At 34.5% G+C, this 19,162-nt stretch overlaps 1 protein-coding gene across 7 annotated transcripts in view; it reads left to right on the forward strand.

Annotated features, from left to right (window-relative positions):
* PTPN4 (protein tyrosine phosphatase non-receptor type 4) overlaps positions 1-19,162 on the forward strand; it is a 110,352-nt gene that overhangs the window by 38,128 nt on the left and 53,062 nt on the right. For 5 of the 7 annotated variants that reach the window (XM_038182488.2, XM_038182487.2, XM_072040754.1 and 2 more), the window contains 6 exons: positions 2,195-2,349; positions 8,817-8,924; positions 13,554-13,596; positions 13,672-13,771; positions 17,331-17,375; positions 17,619-17,671. In XM_038182488.2, coding sequence (XP_038038416.2) covers positions 2,212-2,349; positions 8,817-8,924; positions 13,554-13,596; positions 13,672-13,771; positions 17,331-17,375; positions 17,619-17,671 — 487 coding nt within the window. In that variant the 5' untranslated portion in view covers positions 2,195-2,211. Of the gene's footprint in view, positions 1-2,194; positions 2,350-8,816; positions 8,925-13,553; positions 13,597-13,671; positions 13,772-17,330; positions 17,376-17,618; positions 17,672-19,162 lie in introns of those variants that run through there. The other 2 variants (XM_038182483.2, XM_038182486.2) reach the window with 1 other exon arrangement.

The raw sequence follows: 19,162 nt of genomic DNA on the forward strand, positions 1-19,162 counted from the left end.
GGGTTGTTGAGTTCAGAGTCTCCTAACACACTATTAAATTGTTTCTTGTGGACTGGAATACATATTTGTAAGCTGAACAGTCTTATTTTTGCACTGGTGTTGGTATCCTTAGGAAAGGAGTCTGCTAACCTTCACTGTGTCTTGTTTGATTTATGATTTGTTGAAATCCTGGTAAAAGTAAGTGTGTCAAAGTGTTATTTCTGTGGTGTAGATAAACGGTTTAAAAAAAAAAAAAATTCAGCTCACAAGTGAATAACCACTGTAAAGTCTCAGCTGGAGTTACTGGTTTTGTAGCTGCACTGTTAAAGATTTCTTAGATGCTGATTTTTACATTGTTGCAGCTACGAAGGTGATGGACTTTTAGATGGTGTCAACAGGGCATAACATATTATTCATGAAATATTATGTTGTTGGTTCAGATCACTGATATGGAGGCTCAGTTACCTGGTCGCATCTGTTCAGGGTTTCTTCTGCCTTTTAGATTTGAGAAGTTAGATGGTAGAGTGGAAGCAGCTTCTTCATGAGTTGTCAGACACGTATGTTCTTGCTGGGCTTTTTGCTTTGGAGTTTGAATGTTTGCAACACCATTTTTCATGATTTTTATCATTGCAAGTCATGAGTTCAGCCTGTAGCTGGTGTGTTTACCTGGTGTCTCTATCCATCCTTGGTTTGTTGAATTGGTTTATCAACACTAAGAGAAGTTTACTGTAATTAAGCATGAAAATGACATTGTTGCAGTTGTGAAGTCATAGTAACTGGAATTAAGTCAAAATGGATACTTTTTGCAAGGACGGATTTCATCAAAAAAAAAAAAAAAAATTCTTGTCTGAGATATGTGGCCTTTTTGAAAGAGCTGTAGACCTACTCTAGAAAAGCAAAATATCCCAGTAAGTTTCAGGGCAGTCACTCAGGATTGTTGACTGCAGGCAGTGGGAAGAAGGCTGAACTGCAAAATCCCAGCCCTTCCCATTTCACTGGCTTGAATCTTGGTCTTCCACTTTCCCACAAGAGCCTAAGTAACTAAGCTGTTAACTTTAGGAAGGGATTTATCATTTATTTGTGACACCTTTTCATTTGTGTATACTGGGACACGGATTCTGTTGTGACCCAGGCAAGTTCTCTACTCTATTTGCAGCTGGGATAATTGTTGTCCTCTCCTAAATTCTCCTTTATTCATTGGTAAACACCTACACGTGTCACCAAAATTAGGAAGCAAACCCGTGAACATTTTTGAAGTTATTTTAGTAATCAGTTTTGAGAATATTTTACTAACTTTTAAGGTATTATAATTTATTGTTTCTTTATATTTTCTACTTCAGTTATGAAACTTTGCTTACACCCTTATCAAAGGATGTAGAAATAGTTGTCTGAGTGTGTAATTAAGTGAATTGCAGGCAGTGATTCTGCGAAGTTTTAAGAATATAACTGCTACCGTTGGAGAAGACTAACAGCATACTGAAAGCACGCACATAAGCTCTTTGCTGGACAACGGTAGCAGGGCAGCAATTAGAATCTCGGTTTTGAAACGTGACAGTAACATCTCAACTCGTGCATTTCGTTTATCAGCACTTAGTCCAAGATACAGGCTTGTGTTGATCCCAATTCTTTACTTTGAAAATAAGAACTGTTTCTCTCTTCAAACTAAATACATAAATACAATCAAATGGACCTAGATGGAAGGTTCAGTATTTCGACAAACCTTTACCTATTCATACTGTAATACAAAGCAATGCTAGTATTTTTATCACTGCATTCTCTTGTCTAATACTTATACACTGAACACACATGCCTTGCAGAATAATGCTTCAAAGTCTTTGTGTGTTTACTGTTTTTGTGTTTGTCTACATTTTTGGAGTAAGTTTTTTTTTTGCTGTTTTGCACTGAAATTAATTACGTAATTACCTCTGATATTGGGAGTCTCTTTTTTAAATAGAAAAACAATAAAAAGGAGACAACTTAGGGAGGGAGTGGACAATGGACAATCAGTAAAGGACTGACTTTCTTGGGATAAGGTTGTGTTGTAATTTGTAAGGCAGTATTGGATTCCATGAATTTAGTGCCTTTTTTTTCTATGTAATGGAAATGTTAACAATGAATTCATTGTGTGTTGACTTTCTTCAGAGTACTGTTCTTGCCTTTGATTTTTTTGATTTTTTTTTTTAATTGTGTGTGTTTTTTTTTGTTTTGCCTAAAGACTCTGTGTGGACAGTAATGACCGCACGTTTCCGATTGCCTGCTGGCAGAACCTACAATGTACGAGCATCTGAGCTGGCACGAGACAGGCAGCATACGGAGGTGGTCTGCAACATTCTTCTCCTGGATAACACTGTACAAGCTTTCAGAGTTAATGTAAGTAATTTGATTATTGCAATGTCACTGAGCTGGCTTTCCTTTGCTCCACTTGTGTTGCTAGAGTTTGACTTCCAAAGCAGCGTTAAGCGTGGAATAGAAGTGGAAGCTATGTTCAGATGGGCATGCTTGTACTTGTACATCCTGAGTCACTGTGGACTTAGTCATTCTGGCATCCTCTGTGATACTAACATCTTAATTTCAAAATTCAATATACAAAGAATAGTTTATTTCTAGTAATTTTCTTCACGGACCGAGAGCTGTGTAGCGAAAATGGAGGGCAACTGCCAATCAGTTGAATGAGAAGCAAGCTTTCCTTTTAGCCAGTTGTGTTTTTTCATTTTGGACATGAGTATAAAAGTAACTCTTGTTTTGACTATGTAACTAAATATGTTCAATCATGTGGATGGTTATTATTGCGTTACAGTTACCATGTTAAAGTATCCCTTTGGTTTTTGCTTTTCTGGCATTGTGTTCTCTCTTGTTTTGTGATTTCCCTTACTTAAACACACTACCTCCTAATGGCAGGAAGGAAGATAGGGAAATTCATGTTGAGGGCTATTACTAGGAAAAGTTACTTCTATAAATGAGCCTGGAATTTCACAGGAAAACATTAGAGCGTTTAAAATGATCATTTTCTGAGAAGAATCAGAACTCAACAGGAAAGAAGCAGTGGGGTCTCCTGGGGGTAAAAGCAGAACCCAGCTTTTACTTTATAGCTGTAGAACTGATAACTTCTGTGGAGAAAAATGGTAAACAACACTGTGGTAAAAGTTACAGGTGGCATGATTCAGTGAATGAAGTGACGGAGTAGCATGATATCAGATAAGGCTGTGGGACTTCATCAACAAGGTGAGGGAGAAACTGAAGCAGTTTTCAAATCTATGTGAGCAAGTTTAATTTGGACTATCTGGAAAAGTTCCAATGCTCAATAATTCTATTGAATTTTGATGTCCACTCTTCAGGTAGGATGATAAATTTGCAAGTTTTGGGGAAGATTTGTGAGAGTGATTGCATTCCTTTGTAATCAGGTTATTTGAGCTTGTGCAGCCTCCAGGTCTCTGAGTAACAGAATCTGTTACCTAGCAGAAATGTCCAAGGATCCAGTGCCTAGTGGATTAAGATTTAGAATGTAGACGTGGTGGTTATTTTGCATAGTAGTGTAGAGGATCCTTCCAACTATAATAGTAAATTGTTCAATTGGAATAAAAGGTTTTGGGATGTTCTCTTAAGATATTTTTATAGTTGATTTGGGAGCTATTTCAGAACAGTTACTTCATTTCATTTCATTTTCAGAAGAGCTATTTCATTATTCTGAACTCCTGAAAAGTTAAAGGTGGGAATCTTACATGATGGGGTAGGCAGAGGTATGACTGATGAAGGTTTTAATGTATCATCCTCAAGCCTCATCTCCTTTCTGGGGTAACCTCTCCTATATCCTTTTTTCCTACAATATTTCATTGCTCTTCTGTATTTCTCATCTTCTTATTCTTGCTAACGGTTTCCTGGTCTATACTGCCTGCTGAAAAATAGCGTGCTCAGAATGTGGTTGAAGACAAAGCAATAAAGGTGCATGAGAAATTGTAAATATGTTCTTTGCTTTTGGGTGCTTAAGTTTGCGAGACAGGTGTTTGAATGGAAGTTTGTTGGTGTTTTTTTTTTATTTTATTTTTTTATAAAAGTTAGTTAAAATAAGGAATAGTTATTGTACAACAGTTATGGGCAGCGATGATTCATTTTAATGCAGATATACAAGAACTTTGTCTCTTAAGAGAATGCTATTGCCTTTGTAGAGGAGAACAAGCAGTCACGAATCCCCAAATATCTATTCTGGCTCTGCTGAGAAGTGTGTAATAGATTCTTCCTACCACCCTAGTGTACTAAATATTTTAGTTGCCCAGATCACTATTTATTGCTTATACAGAACAGCCTGAAAGTTTTGTCTATTAAAACTGAGATTAGGGAATAAAAAGTTCCTTGGTGCTCACCCTTTTGACCCAATGTTTTAGCCTTAATCTGTTGTTTTTTTTTTTTCCCTGTTTTTCAAATATGAGGAGTTACGACAATTCTTAAGTAACCTATTATAGGAAATGTATGCAAACCAAGGTTTTCAGGGTTTATAGCTGTGTTTTACTTTATTGTGGTTGACACAATACTTGGCAATAAATATTAATGGAATTATTTTCAGACTAGGAAGAACAAAGATAACATCAAGTAAATTAGCAAGGTTTCTTTCTCCTGGGGATTGCCATAGGTATTCTGTATGCTAATGGTTGTAAAGCTTAATCATCTGAAGTGAGCAGTGTTGTATTAATAAAAATGTATTCAAATGATATTTCTCCTCCAACAGCAAAATACTGATCACAGGCAATGTCTCCTGATAATTTATACGACATGTTTTATGTTCACATTTCAACCAGCCTCTTCCATTGATCTGCAAAATTTCTTTTTGCTCAACATTACGTTGTATAGAGCGTAACAAATCAAATAAAATAATCCCTGCAGCCTGTAGCTAGCCATAGGTTATTTTGGTTGCAGGCAAAATTATCAGTTGGAACTAACCTGTACATATATTTGAGGAGCAGAAATTTTCTTTGTAAAATGCTCTGCTTACCAAGTGCAGAAGTTCTGCTTCCACATTGGAAAGCATGTGGTGTAAAAGGCAGAGCTGGAAGAAGTGAGAATGACTTGAGTTAATGATTTGCATAAACCTGCTTCAAGATCAAATTATTTTGACTTATATAATTGTTTAAATACCTTGTTGTCTCTTTTCTGTGCAAGCTGACTTTGCAGTATTTCCTAAAAGCCAGTACAAAGAGATCACCTTAGAAAACTAAGGCAACATAGATGGAATGAATTGTTCTGTGAGCAAGGCTAGTGGGTTAGCTGTCACCAATAAATGCTTTGCTTCATCTCAGAGTCCTTCTCATGCAAGTAAAAACTCCAATAGCCTATTGAAGAGGTGACGTACTCAAATAAGTTAATATTTGCAGTTGTTTTCTTTTGAAAGAAAGAAAAAGGAAAAAGTAAATCTCCCATTGGGAAACATTTTTTTTTTAAGTGCTTTAAAAGTTCATTTAAGCTATAGAATAAAAGGAGGCAGCGGTGCAGTTCTGCCTCTTTGTGGAATGGGCTTGCTTGTTGGAACAGAATTAAACCAGTGAGCTGAGAGGAAGGGTGTCAGTGCTGTCCTTAGCAAAGTAAGAGCACGAGCACTCTCAATCTGTGTGCAGCAGGATTTGTCAGACCCCTTCATGGTTCTGCTGCAGTCCTGGGAAGGCCAAGTACCTGCCATTCAAGCCTCTGCCACGAGAAGTCCAAATCTGTCATGGCAGCAATAATATCTCCTGGCGTTTGTTGTAAATGCATCCTGGTGTGTTGGCCAGCTACAAAACCAGAATGTCAGTTACATAAATTGGGAAGGTGGCGATTATAATTGGTAAGGAGGCATTAAAGCTACGTAAGTGTAGATGTTTTGATAATTTTTCAAAGAAGGGTGTTTGTAACCAGGTAACAATCCTTTTGTGATCAAAATTGCCATGTCGGTATCGTGTACTGGATGTTAGCCACTGGGTGGTAGATTGCAGTTTATACACTGATGTCTAGTGTTGATTTTTTCTGAAATGCCAAAATACAAGACATTTGACTTTAATGATTATTAATATGATTATTAATAATGTGTATGCATAAAATTCTAATATTCTTAGCAAAAATGTTGCTATGTTTTGTATCCATCTATGAAGTAATGAAGTTCTTTCTAGCTGACTTCACCACTCAGTTGAGAAATAGCTAATTGCAGTGGGTAGTTTTATATTAGATGTTTTTTATTGTCCACTTATTTTTCCATTATTCTCTTTTAAGAAGAAATAATAATGTTTACCTTTAGGAATAAACCACATTTATTTTTATGCTAGACCACATACATCGGTTTTGATTTTTTTATTAAAAAAAAGTCAAAAATAGATACTTGTCATGCCTTTTTTTTTTTTTTAATTTTATAGCAGCTATTCAGTGACTGTGGTAGTATTACAAATATTTTGGACCTTACACAACAAACAGGATTGTGACCTTCACCTGCTCTGGCAGGCTGCAACATCATTATATAAATATCGAAGATGGGTTAAACTGAGGTCTGGTTTTACTAGATGCTTATCTTTATTTTGCACTGAGAGTAAAACATTGTGATCAAAACAAATGCTTCATGTTGAAACTCGTCTCCTCTTACCAAACTTGCTGCTCTGTTTCAGGAGAAATACCTTTCATTCATTCTGCCTTCTAGCAGGACCTCCAGTAATGGTCCAGCTTCCTTGCTGTCATGAAATGACATTTCATACTTGTAAATTAAAATTGATCAGCATGTTCTAAGCTTTCAGTACTTTTTGTACATTCATTTATTTATATATTTAAGAAACTATAAATTCTTGGTTTTAAATGTTAAATAAAAAAAAGTACAGAACTGATAACCTGCATGCTAGCTGTACTAAATGTAAGTCTGAACTGGGGTTCCAAACCTCTCCCTTGTTTTGATCATTACTCTCATAACTTAGTTTGAGTTCTGATTTAAATCTACATAGGGAAAAATGCCAAGAAGCAATTAGTGTTGCTATGTAATTTTAAAATTAGTTTAATTTGTTGAAAAAATTATACTGATTACTGGTTTATTTCAAAATATATCAGAAACTCCTAATTTAGTAAAATGGAAGTAACTATTTTTGGAATTGTACATTAAAAATGCCTTATACACTTATGCTGTCATGTACTTATTATGTTAACATCTGTGGGTTTTAGCTTGTTCTTGTTTATTGGAGATGAATTTTCTTTACTAGTGAACCTTTTAATAATGTTGAAACTTATTCACTGTTAGATTTTCTTAAACATTAAGAAATCTTTTTTCCCTGATTGTGTTTTAAAATAAGATCATTTCTTATTGTAAATATAGCAACTCACAGGTCACTTTTACTTAGCCAGATAAATGAATATATGTGCCTTATACATGAATATATATGAAATACATATCTTATGTAACTTCAATTTAAATAGGCAGAGCTACAGTTACGATTATCCTGCTGGCAAAATTTCAGACATAATTGGTCGATAACTATTCTCTGTTTTTTTATAATTATTCTGAAATAAATTATCAAATTTCTTGGAACTTTTAGCCCCCAAATAAAAGGTTTAGACTGATTTTACTCAGCTTCAGCGTAACTTCAGCTGAACAACAACAAAAAATAATTGCTAGTATGCTGTTTGATGTAAACAAATTGTCAGAATATGATTTGTAGAGTTTCTCTTGTTTATAGATATTAAGTAAAACCTTCTGACCTTTTAGCTATATATTTCAGATACAGCTGCTGTGAAAGTAACCTATTTTATAACATCTTATGAGGAGCAAGGTCATTTGTGAGCAGGAGTCTTCTATTTTTGTTATTCTTTCAAAATATCACCTACAGTAAACAAGGCAAGATGTATCTGAAATCCACTGCAGCATCAATAATACTTGGCACCTAGAACATCATTAGAAGCTTGCTTGGTGCCAAAGAAGTAGAAAATCTGTGTGGAAAATGTATTAATCATATCTTTTAGCATGTTTCTCGTTTGACAGCTTTGCTTGCAGAATTTTTCGTCATCTTTTGTGCTTCAAGAAGCTACTGATACCTCATAACTTATTTGGGAAAATCCTTCAGATTTCACCAAGTGTATTTATGGAGTCTAGTCAGAATGTCACACTTAGCCTTTAAATTATGTTTTGGCAATGTTTTCAGGTTAGGCAAAAAATTGCTAGGTACCCACAACCACACAGATTCTTTTTATATCGTGTTGTGGGTAAGAGTTGTCTCTGCAGTAAAAATCAAGTTTGTCCACTTGTCTATGGAAAGAAATGTTACTGTTCAGATTATTTGAATTAGTTAAAGTATCTTTAAGAGAACATACTTAAATGACACTGCTTCTCAGCTGTGTATTTGTCTGCTTCAGCTGTCTGTGCCATTTAACTGTGGAAGCATTTTCAATATGCTGTTTCATTTAGATTCAGGAGAAGATTTTCAGATCAAGAAGTAAGAATAAACTGTGCGGGCCTGAAAAACGTTCTATATTCAGTGACCCAAATGACACTAGAAAGTCCTTTGTCAAATCCTACCCCTCTTTTCTCCTTTCTTTTTGCTTTCCAGTAATCCTTTTAAATATCAAATTTGGTTAATGAACAGCTTTCAGAAATAATCATGTAGCTAGCTGAGAAGTGAGAAGTTCTTACTGTCAGAACATGACAGAGGAAAAATAATTCCTTACATATGTTTCAGAAGAGAGATAGAGCTTGTTTAGAAATAGTGCTGCTGGGATGGTCTTTGTGACGTTTATGATTTAGACTGCTAGATCACATCTGAAAGTATGTGCTTCACCTGCATGAACTTTTTGTGTCCAATTATATATTTGTTCATTAAACAGTGTATACGTATATTTGTTCTCTGCAGAAACATGATCAGGGACAAGTTCTATTGGATATAGTCTTCAAGCATCTCGATTTGACAGAGAGAGATTACTTTGGTTTACAGTTGGCTGATGAATCCACTGATAACCCTGTAAGTTGGATCTGTTTTATAAATCACAGTTTTAATTCATTCAATATATATATAAGGATCATGTTTTATTGTTTAGAGGATACTTAATTGTTAAAATTTTAATTTGTTTATTTTGATAGATTGCAGTGCATTGAAAAGTACTACATATTTTTTCTTTCCCGGATTAAAAAAAAAAAAAAAAAAAGAAAAAGATGTTTCTTAGCTTTTTGAAATAGTTTTGATTTGCTCACCTGGACAGCTGTATTCTAATATGTGGAACAAAATTAAAATCTTGAGAGTGGAGAAAGGATTATATATAATATATATATATATTATTTCTCACCTGCTTGAACCATGAATTGAAGTTCTTCTTTTACAACATTGCAATAATGATAGCAAAATATTTAACATTAATATTTATTTAAACATTATAACATTTTAATAGTTTTACTTTTTTTCTACTGCTGAATTTACCTGTACAAGAACACAAATGATACCATGAAGTGTGCTGTCTTCTCACATGGGAGATGCTCTTCAATCTTGTTGGTTGGGCTTGTTTTCAGAATGTTCTCAAAAGAGTGATTTCATGAATAAAGAACACATGAATATTTTATTTGCTCCTTAAGCCATTTTTTTTAATGCACCAATTTGAATACATGGTTATTTGATGTACTTGAGAATGGTATTTTCATTGATTAATTTGGTAGATGAGAGGCATAGAATTAGAATAGTATTTCTACTAGAAGGTGGAGCAGAATTAAGAAACAGAATTAGGGAGAAACACTGGTAGGGGAGAACAGTGACAGAAGTAGGGAAATAGTAATATATGTGTGGTAGAAACACTGGAGGCTGGCATAATGAACAAATCAGATCAAGTGAATTAATTAAATGGCAGTTGTGAAAACTATCCAAGTTAATTATATGGTAATAATCAGCATTCAAGCAGCATGTTAAAGTAGATGAAGGTTGAAACGGGAAGAAAGATGGGTGATGTTTGGTTTGTGAGAAATGGAGAGCTTAATCAGTGTTTAAGCAAAAGTAGTGCATTTGGTGGTGCTCTTCGAGTATTGCATCTTTTTGCAGGGTTAGATGAAGTCACCTGAGTCTAACTCAACCGTGAATTTTTGTCATTGCTACAGTTTTTTAAACTGATCTATTTTAATCTCTGCCATGAGAAAAACAAATTTAACCTATGCATCCATGGGAAATGCTGCTTGTAGACCTTTTGAGCATCACTCCATGAAGAGTTACTAGCTGTTTTTAAACAAGTAGAAGTACAAAATGTACTACTTAGATTTATTTGTGAGAAAGGAATATTTGGAATTAAGTCTGTTTTTAAGTGGTTAAACCTTCCAGAGATTTGCATTCAGCCCCCTGCACTCATCCAAACCACAGGGTCTTCTGTTTTAAACATCAGTCTTCTGCTGTTAGAATCCTTTCTTTGTACTATGTAAACATACCTGTTATTCTGAATTCAAGAGGCATTTCTGAAGCTTATGATGTATTGCTTGTGTAGATTTAGTAAGGTATTAAATAGGATTCGAAGAGTTTACTTTGATCAAAGTGATTGCATGATTGAAATGGAAATGTAGCTCTTGAAGTACAGCTCTGCTTCAGCTAGCATTATTTCAGTTAAATTTGAATTGGCTATTACATTTCCATGCCCTATAACCAGTATTATGCATGGCTGCAAAACTTAAATAAATAAATACAACTGATCCCAGATATCAGTAGCATTGTATTCCCTCCCCCAAATGGGGGATTCTAATGAATGTTCTCTCTTGAAGTGGAAATAGGGGACTCCAGAAGTGATGGAGTTTAGATGAGCATCACTGTGATCTGGGACACTGTAAAGAGTCAGTATCACCTTGTAGTTACAAGTGAAATGGTGAGACTTGTGCTCATGAAATCATACGTTAAAGGGACATTGTCTGTTTTGTTTTATCTAGTTATTGGGTGGCATGATCATCATCAGCTGGGATAACAAGTAACATTTGGGTGTGTTTTCATTATCCTGTAAGGTGATTTCTTTTCTAGCCAAGGCACTTGCAGGGCTTTAAATCACATTTTGTGTTGTTCACGATGTAACAGCAGCTGTCGGCTCATCACCATAACAGATAAAGAAAGGGACTCTTCTGAAACTAAGTTTTGGTAATAGTTGATGCGCTTTAATTGAAAGGAAATTCCATAGCATTGAAACTTTATAAATCAGCAACGTAACACACTGTAGATATTTAATGGAGTTTTCTTTTGTAACTTCATATATGGTTCTATTATGACATTGGCAGGACAGCCATAATTTAATTTTATCAATCTAAACTTTGTTCCAAGGCTAAAAAGCCAAAGTCACACTGTAGAAAAACCTAAATTATTTTTCAGCTTTGATTAAAATGCCTTTAATTTAACACCATTGAATATTTTATTCAACATTAAGAAACTTAGTGTTTCTTATTCACACTTACCTGGCATTACAAGGCTTAGAACTCTAAACATTTTTTTTAGTTTGTCTGTCTGGAAGTAGTTGAACACAACGCTAATAGATACTAATAGTTATTCCAAAAGAAGAGGGACTTCACAGATAGTTGATACAAGCACATGCTTTAACAGCTTAATATTCCTTCTAAAATATTTGGCTTTTCAGCAACTATCTACTTGCCATCAAAATATGTCAGAGCTAAATAAAATTTTTACAACTATTAGTAGTCTAAGCTGAAGATTTATGGGTTTGATTAATTCTGGGTTTTGATATCAGCTTACTTTTACACTTTGCTCATTTGTGCAAAGGAAACAGATTGGATTGTCAAATACTGCAGTTACATGTGTAATAACACACTGGAATATTACTAGGATACTGAAATGCTGCAGGACACAAAACTGACGGGGGGAAAAAAGAGAATTCTGCCAATTGAGTGTGAAACCTCTATCACTGTGTCTAAATGCGAATTGCATAAACTACCCAAGCTTTATGTATTTGTATAAAGCTCATTTCCTAGCACAGATCAACACAGGAAGCATTGATGCTTTCTACAGCGGAGTGCTGTGGCTGGTTGTGGGGGCCTGGAGCAGCCTTGGGAAGAGGGGATCCCAGGTATTCCTACCCCTCAGACCTGCTAGCAAGTCTGAACCACGTCGGATAACGCTTCTTGCTACCATCACCTTGACCCATAAACTTCTGTTAGTTTTGCCTGAACCGTATCAGCTTCAGCTTCTTATTCTGTTAAGTGATTTAATGCTTTGCAGTCTCTCACGTTTTATGTTTGGATCCAGTTATATCATGTGAAGCATGGATATTGCTTGTTAAATACAGTTTAAAAAAAAAAAAGTTACTCTTCTGTGGTTTAAGCTATATTAGTACATTCCAAATTGATTTTTTGCAACCAAAAGGAAGCGAACGCAAGCTTTTCTGCTAAGCATTTAAATTCCAGGTTTTCTGGATTAACTATAATCTCAAGCAGTATTTCTTAGAGAAAAAAAAGTCAGAGGATTATCAGTCAGATCTATGTATTTATCAGATATATTGAATCAAAACCCCTGTTTAAAGATACTCAAGTGTTTTTAATCATGTTCTTCTCAAGCCATCTGCTAGAAGGATACCACATTTGGATCTGGTCAGCATTATTTTGTATTCCCAACAAATGAAATGACCGAACTAACTTGAGATCTGTAGTGTGTATCAAATATTTCAAGTCTGTTTGCTTCCTCCAAAGGGGGGTGGTAAGTTTGAGGTAGTTGTGTGCCATACACGACTTGGACTCTGTGGTTCACATGAGGGATCTGTGGCCATGCAGCTGGTTCCTGGGGCTTGTGGGCTTGCATTCCAAGGCAGGATGAGGAACGAAATGGTATTTATCAGAAGTGAAGGTATAAGTTAGCTAAAGTACGTTGGTACAGGGTCTGCTGGGGTGGTAGAGGGAGCTGTTCAAATATCTTGTAGGGCTTTCCTAAGAACCACACTTCTCTCTGAAAGTTGCAGCATTGACTTTATAAAGATCTGCATATACGATGGGTGAATATACCAAAGCAGTATTCTCCCATAGAGACGATCAAGGTTGGTAAAAATGTTCTGTAGTCCTTAATCCAGTAGTTAAGTAGGCTGCGTACAAGATTGATTTACAAGATCATAATTAGGGATGTTGCAGAGTTGACTCTGACAATTGGAGGAGAATCTGTGAGCCAGTGAGATCACTCTGGATGTGTCAGACCTGCAAACTGCAGAGTTAGAAGGAACCTGAACTGATTTAAGCAAATTAACTTCCGAGGACAGTAAATTAACCTTTGCTTTTCACTGCCACAGTTAGTTTGCATGAGATAATCAGTTTAAAGAATTGCTACAGATGGTTAAACATACCCTAACTGAGTTCTAACCTCTGTCAGGTACAGGTGACAATGACCATGTTGTAGTTGTCCTAATACTATAACAGACAGATACCTGGAGAGCAGAGATTAATCTCAAGTAGAGAAGACTAGCAACTGCTCATGATAATGTTGGTGTTTTTCCAGAGTCTATGGTAATACTCTGTATGCCAATAGGATGTTTTGGTAAAAGACCAAATAAAAAATAACAAAATTACAACGGTTCCTGATACATATGGCTATAATTAGTGCTTTTTTGTTTCTCTAAAATTAGTGTTATAATTTATCTCTTTCCAGAGGTGGTTGGATCCAAACAAACCTATCAGGAAACAATTAAAAAGTGAGTACGTATATGTATTTGGACAATTCATACATCATTATAATGATGTTTTTTCAAGGTGCCTTGATTAATTAGAAATACTTTCCTTGACCATAGGAGGATCTCCTCACAGTTTGAACTTGAGAGTTAAGTTTTTTGTAAGTGATCCAAACAAGCTCCAAGAAGAATATACAAGGTAGGTCTAGTTAATTCATCAATGACATATTTTTCTAGAAGGTTTATGTCTAAGGGGAAAACTTTTTTTTTTTAAAGGTATAACACGTAAATTTTCTTGTAGCATTTTTATGTGTAGTATATGCAGGCTTCTAATTTTTGTCTGATAATTACAGGCAGGAACTATGCAGTTGCACCAAATCAACATAACAAAAAAACCTCTATGAATAAATTTACAAATATATATGCAAAATTAAGTAACTGCATAAAGAAAATACTATAAAGTAGGAACAGGAAAGAGAAAATAAAAGAAGGGAAAAACTTAATCCTGCAATTTATCAGTGAGCAAAATTTAATTTTATCCTTAATTGTGTTCTCCTTTATGATTAAAAAAATCCTGAGCTTTCTGCATTTTTTTTTCCAGTTTTCTGCCTGGCACTAATAAGTTCATCTCTGTTCATATATTTGTAGTCTTAGCTTGAATGATGTGAGCTCATTTTGCTAGCAACGTGTTGAAGTTTGCTGAAGAAAATGCTCAGTGTGAATCCAGTTAGGAGGTTTTTGAGTTGCAGATAGCTCCTGAAGAAATGCCTCATGTTTTCAGTATTAGTTCTACTCTTCTACATAAGTGGTGTGATTTGACAGATTGCAATTTTTGGATGTCAGCCATTCTGAAAACAGGTCAGCTCTGTTCAATATCTAAATTATTAAAGATAGCTTTAGAAACCTAAGCACTGAAACTGTGAAAATTTGGCTCCATATTTGTTTATAACGTTGGTTTTGTCAAATTTTTAACAAAAATTTGTACACATTTATGTAGTCAGAATTTACAAAAATGAGCCCCGGATTAGTCTTTGTTTTATTGAAATATTTAGTCAGAGAATTTTGCAATATACTATATTAGAGGAATGAAAAATATGTAATTTGGATTGAAGGGCAATATAAAATATTACTAAGGAAATTAAAAAACAGCAAATGCTTATCTATATCAAGCAAACAGTAAAGAAAAAAGACAACTGTTTACATAAATGTTATGCTGTAAATACAGTGCTGCTATAAATACAGCAGCCATTTAGGTAAGAAGTAATGTAGGATTGCCGTATCTGGGTCAGCTTTGCCTTTTTAGCTAATAGGCCTAATTGCCCCTGAGAAAACTCATTTATATTTGGAATTATTATAAAGAGAATGCCATTATCCATGGGGTTTTTGTAGTGAAATTAGGATGCCTTGTCACTGACATGTGGTCCTTTCATGTAATCAGCATTTCCCCTCTTAAAACAAAACCAACCAACAAAAACAAAACAAATGGAAAAAAAGCCACCAGAAAAGGGAAGAAACAAAGCCCGTGCTTTTGAGTTTTCATTCATGATGAGACTTCTCAAAAAGTACTCAGTTTTTATAAATTTCATGGAAAAAAAGAAGAATGAGCTAACATGAGGCAATACGAATAGATTGGAAAGGTTCAGTGCAGGCTCATATCTTTAAATTAGGCCTCTGAGAATTTGTGAGGGGGAGGCAGGTTATGAATGCCTCAGGTCAGAAAAGGGTCAGTGGGAGCTCAGCTTGTGTTGGAGGGTTTAGCTTTAAGAACTTACATTGATAGGAGATGAAGCTTCATTAGTTCTGCTCATCGCAGGACAACCTCTTTATTAACAATGACTCCAGTTAACAATAATTCTGTCTTATCCTTTTCCCTATATTTAAGGAAGATGAAAACATTGTAATGCAATCAAAGCCTTCTTAATTGGTTTAGCTGAATTTGTTGTACAGATTTTCAGGTCTACATTAATACAGCTTCTATTGATTTCCCATTTTGCTTTATAATGTGCAAGACACCAGTGTTTGAACTGGGGTGGTTAGCTAACAAGCAATTAACTTCACTGTTCACTGAAAACAGTGGACAGAAAATGAACTCTGATTGGCATTCGTTAATCATCAGGTCCATTAAGTACCATGGCATATTTCTAATAATGCCTTTCACAAAAAGTAAAAAATAAAAAATGCATCTGCACATGCAGAATTTTTCCATGTTTGTACAGCCATGAATGTTAACAGTGGGAAGTATTGATTTACGTTTCTTTAATAGGTGAATAAATTTGCTTCATCTGTTTCTTTTTTTTTTTTTTTTGTATCAATGTGCATTCTAAGATGCAAAATGAGAAAGTATTTTGAGTTCTCTAAAGCCTGTCTAGTGTCTCAGTTTTAACTTCTTAGGGTTAATACCAGAAACAAAGCTTGTTGCCATTCCTAGAGGTCCAGGATCCTCTAGAAGGTTTTGTAAGAGTTGAGCATACAGGAGCTAACATCTTTGCTTATCAGTTTGCAAGTATTTTCCTGATACTATTTCAAATGTGAAATGTTTTACCTTTCACTAAATTTAGCTTGTAAATGACTTGATTTCTGTATGTATTTGTAAATGTTTGTGAAAGTCTTCAAAGTAGTAACCAGTTTCTGAAGACTACGCTGAATCTTAGTCTAAACAATTATGAGAAATCATATGATATATAATAGGGATATATATTGTTTTGAACTTCTTAGTGCAAGTTAATATTGGAAAATATTTAATGTTTGGTTTTAGTCAGACTTAAAGTGAGTATTTTTGATACGTAATTGTTGAATGTTTATGATGAGCAAGTGTGGCTAACAGTACTTCCAAAGCAGAACTACAGAAGGAAAATGGCTAGTTTTTGTAATAATGATGTAGGATGTTCCAAAACTTAATAAATTTATAAGAAGACAGGAACGATGTTAAAATTTTCCACTCACTGGGAAGGTTCAGGTTTCTTTTTTTTTTTTTTTGTTTTGTTTTGTTTTTAAGTTACAGAGTTTCTGCTGCTAACATTTGGTTGAAAGTAGTCCTTAGTTTAAAGTGTTAGTCTGCTCCTTTTGCTGTTCCCATCTCCTTCCTTACTTGAAAGAGTGTGCATGTGAAGAGTAGAAGAACTTCTAAAACAAGCTTTTCTCACATCATAATTAAAAAAAAAAAACCTTCAGAACAGAAGTTCAAGGGAAGTCAAAAGACTTCTAGAAGGCTTTTAACATAATAAAATCCACAACTGTTATTTAAGAATGTGATGCCAAAATACTGAGACTAATTAGTTTAGTCTAAATGAAAACCAAGTAATGTCAAATATTTGATGAGAATAAACTAACGCTTTTTATCTACCTGGAGTATAAAGCATACTTATTAAGTTAGCAGTGTATATAGATGCCATCTTTGACTTTTGGCTTGTGTGCTGAATTGTTCTATTGTTACACTTAGTCATCATGAAGGCTCTTTTTTTTTTTTTTTTAATTTTAAACTGAACCGAAGTACCATCAAATAAAATGGGTAAAATGTGAATTTGTCAATATACTGGTGAAATACATATAATATCATTATACAGTAACTACTAGCCTGTAAATAGTTTAATTTACAAAGTTGTACTATATTACTAATCACAGTTTAATTTCTTTCCTGTAAGAGTTTAAGAAATAGCATGCAAAGTGTAAAGGTTTAGCTTTGTGCTAACTGGAAACAAAATGCACTAAACTAATGAAAAACTAAATGATTTTTAATTTCTGTTCTGTTTTTTAATAAGGTACCAGTATTTTTTGCAAATTAAACAGGACATTCTTACTGGAAGGTAAGACATTTTTGTTATGTTAAATATAGCATGAAACTTTGACAAAACATTGTTAAGTTAATCATAAATTATATAGACAAAAATAAAAAATGTTTAAAAATAACATTTATGCAAATAGAAGCATTTATAATAGTTACCTGTCCAGCTTGTGCATTGATAGATTATGAAAGATTAGGCTTTTCAAAATAACTGTTTCATATGAAGTACATAATTTCATTTGGTTTTCTTCTAAAAACAAAACAGATTGCCCTGTCCATATAATACTGCTGCTCTTCTGGCTTCCTATGCTGTTCAATGTAAGTATAATGAAGTATTTGTATATATGTAAGTCCTGAGATACGTAAAAAATGTAGCACTGGATAGTTTAGTTTCTAAAGAATGTAGTTTGTATATCATCATATTTGTGGACATAACATGATGTTTCTCATTATTAAAGAAATCTGGCTGGTTGTTTTTTCTCCCCCAGAAGATTCTGCTGCATTAGAGAGAAATACTAATAGCTCTCAGTTTTCCTTCTTTAAACCCATGCAGTTAAAAAACAAACAAACAAATCCGTTGCCTTTCTCTGCATTCTGAAGTGTGATTTGATATACATGTATATGTTTTTGAGTCATACTAAAGCAGTATTTAGACACTTGCATGTTTTATGCTGTAAAGTGAACCTCCAAATGAGTGTGAAGTAAGTTCTGCTCATATCTGACCAAATAGTTCAACACCTGTGTTACCAGTTTTAACTACCCATCAGTGGGTAATTATGTCTAGAAGACTGAGATTGTCGTCTTCCTTTCTCCCTGTTTTCCTTCCATAAAACCTAAACTGTTCAATGGAAGGAATCTAAGATATTCAACCCTTAGTTCTTGGAAATTGTGATTGTCAGAATCTGTTTTATATGCAGGCCTCATATATCCATCTGTATTCCTGTGTTATATTTACATTTTGTACTTCTTACATATCAGAGAAATAGTCCATGATGATTTTTTCAGGGAAAAAAATACATGGTAATGTTAATGTAAAATATTATGTGCAGTTTTGATAAGTGGTGAAAAGTTGCTTGCCTTTTTCCAGATCAATCAGCAGAGCAATTTCTCTTTCAGAAAACACCAAACTGCAGCTGCTAGAAAAAATATGTAGTGTAAATGCTATCAGAAAAATAAAAGTCATAACTTAGCATTTTGCCTTAGAAAAGATTTTGATAATGAAGCAGACACTATGAAAAGTTTATAATGTTTTAATCTTCTAAGAAAAAAATGTTTCTTTTTAAAATAATGTAGTAGTAGCGGGTATGCATTGTGCCTTGTAGTTAACATTTACATGCAAGATCTTGCTGTCCTTAAGTTTTGCAGTGTTCAGATCTGTCTAATGGTTTTCTGTGCATGCCTGTTACTAAACTCTCTTTGGGTTTAGGTCTTAGAATTCTTTATTTGTAAACAGCAGCCATAGACCTTAGCCACCCTTGCAAAATATATATTATTATATAAAATACACTTGTAGCGTATTTTAGTAAGAATTGCACTTGGTTACAAAGTCTGGTCACATTTTCCAGTTTTGAAATCATTTTTAATAGGATCAGTCTCTGGTAATGCAAATGCCCCAGACTACTTTCCTGCCTTTGCTTCCCTTGCTTATCTTCTCGCTCCTCTCCTTCATCCCTCCCATTGTCAGTTTTTCCATACCCCACAAATCATCAGTAGGCCTTCCCAGGACCCCACACCATGCTAGGTTGCTATGAACTTTCCAATTTTCACATGTTATGTTACTTATTACTGTAAATCTGTTAGATGGATTGC

The sequence above is a fragment of the Anas platyrhynchos genome, chromosome 7, assembly GCF_047663525.1.
Source record: "Anas platyrhynchos isolate ZD024472 breed Pekin duck chromosome 7, IASCAAS_PekinDuck_T2T, whole genome shotgun sequence".
NCBI lineage: Eukaryota > Metazoa > Chordata > Aves > Anseriformes > Anatidae > Anas > Anas platyrhynchos.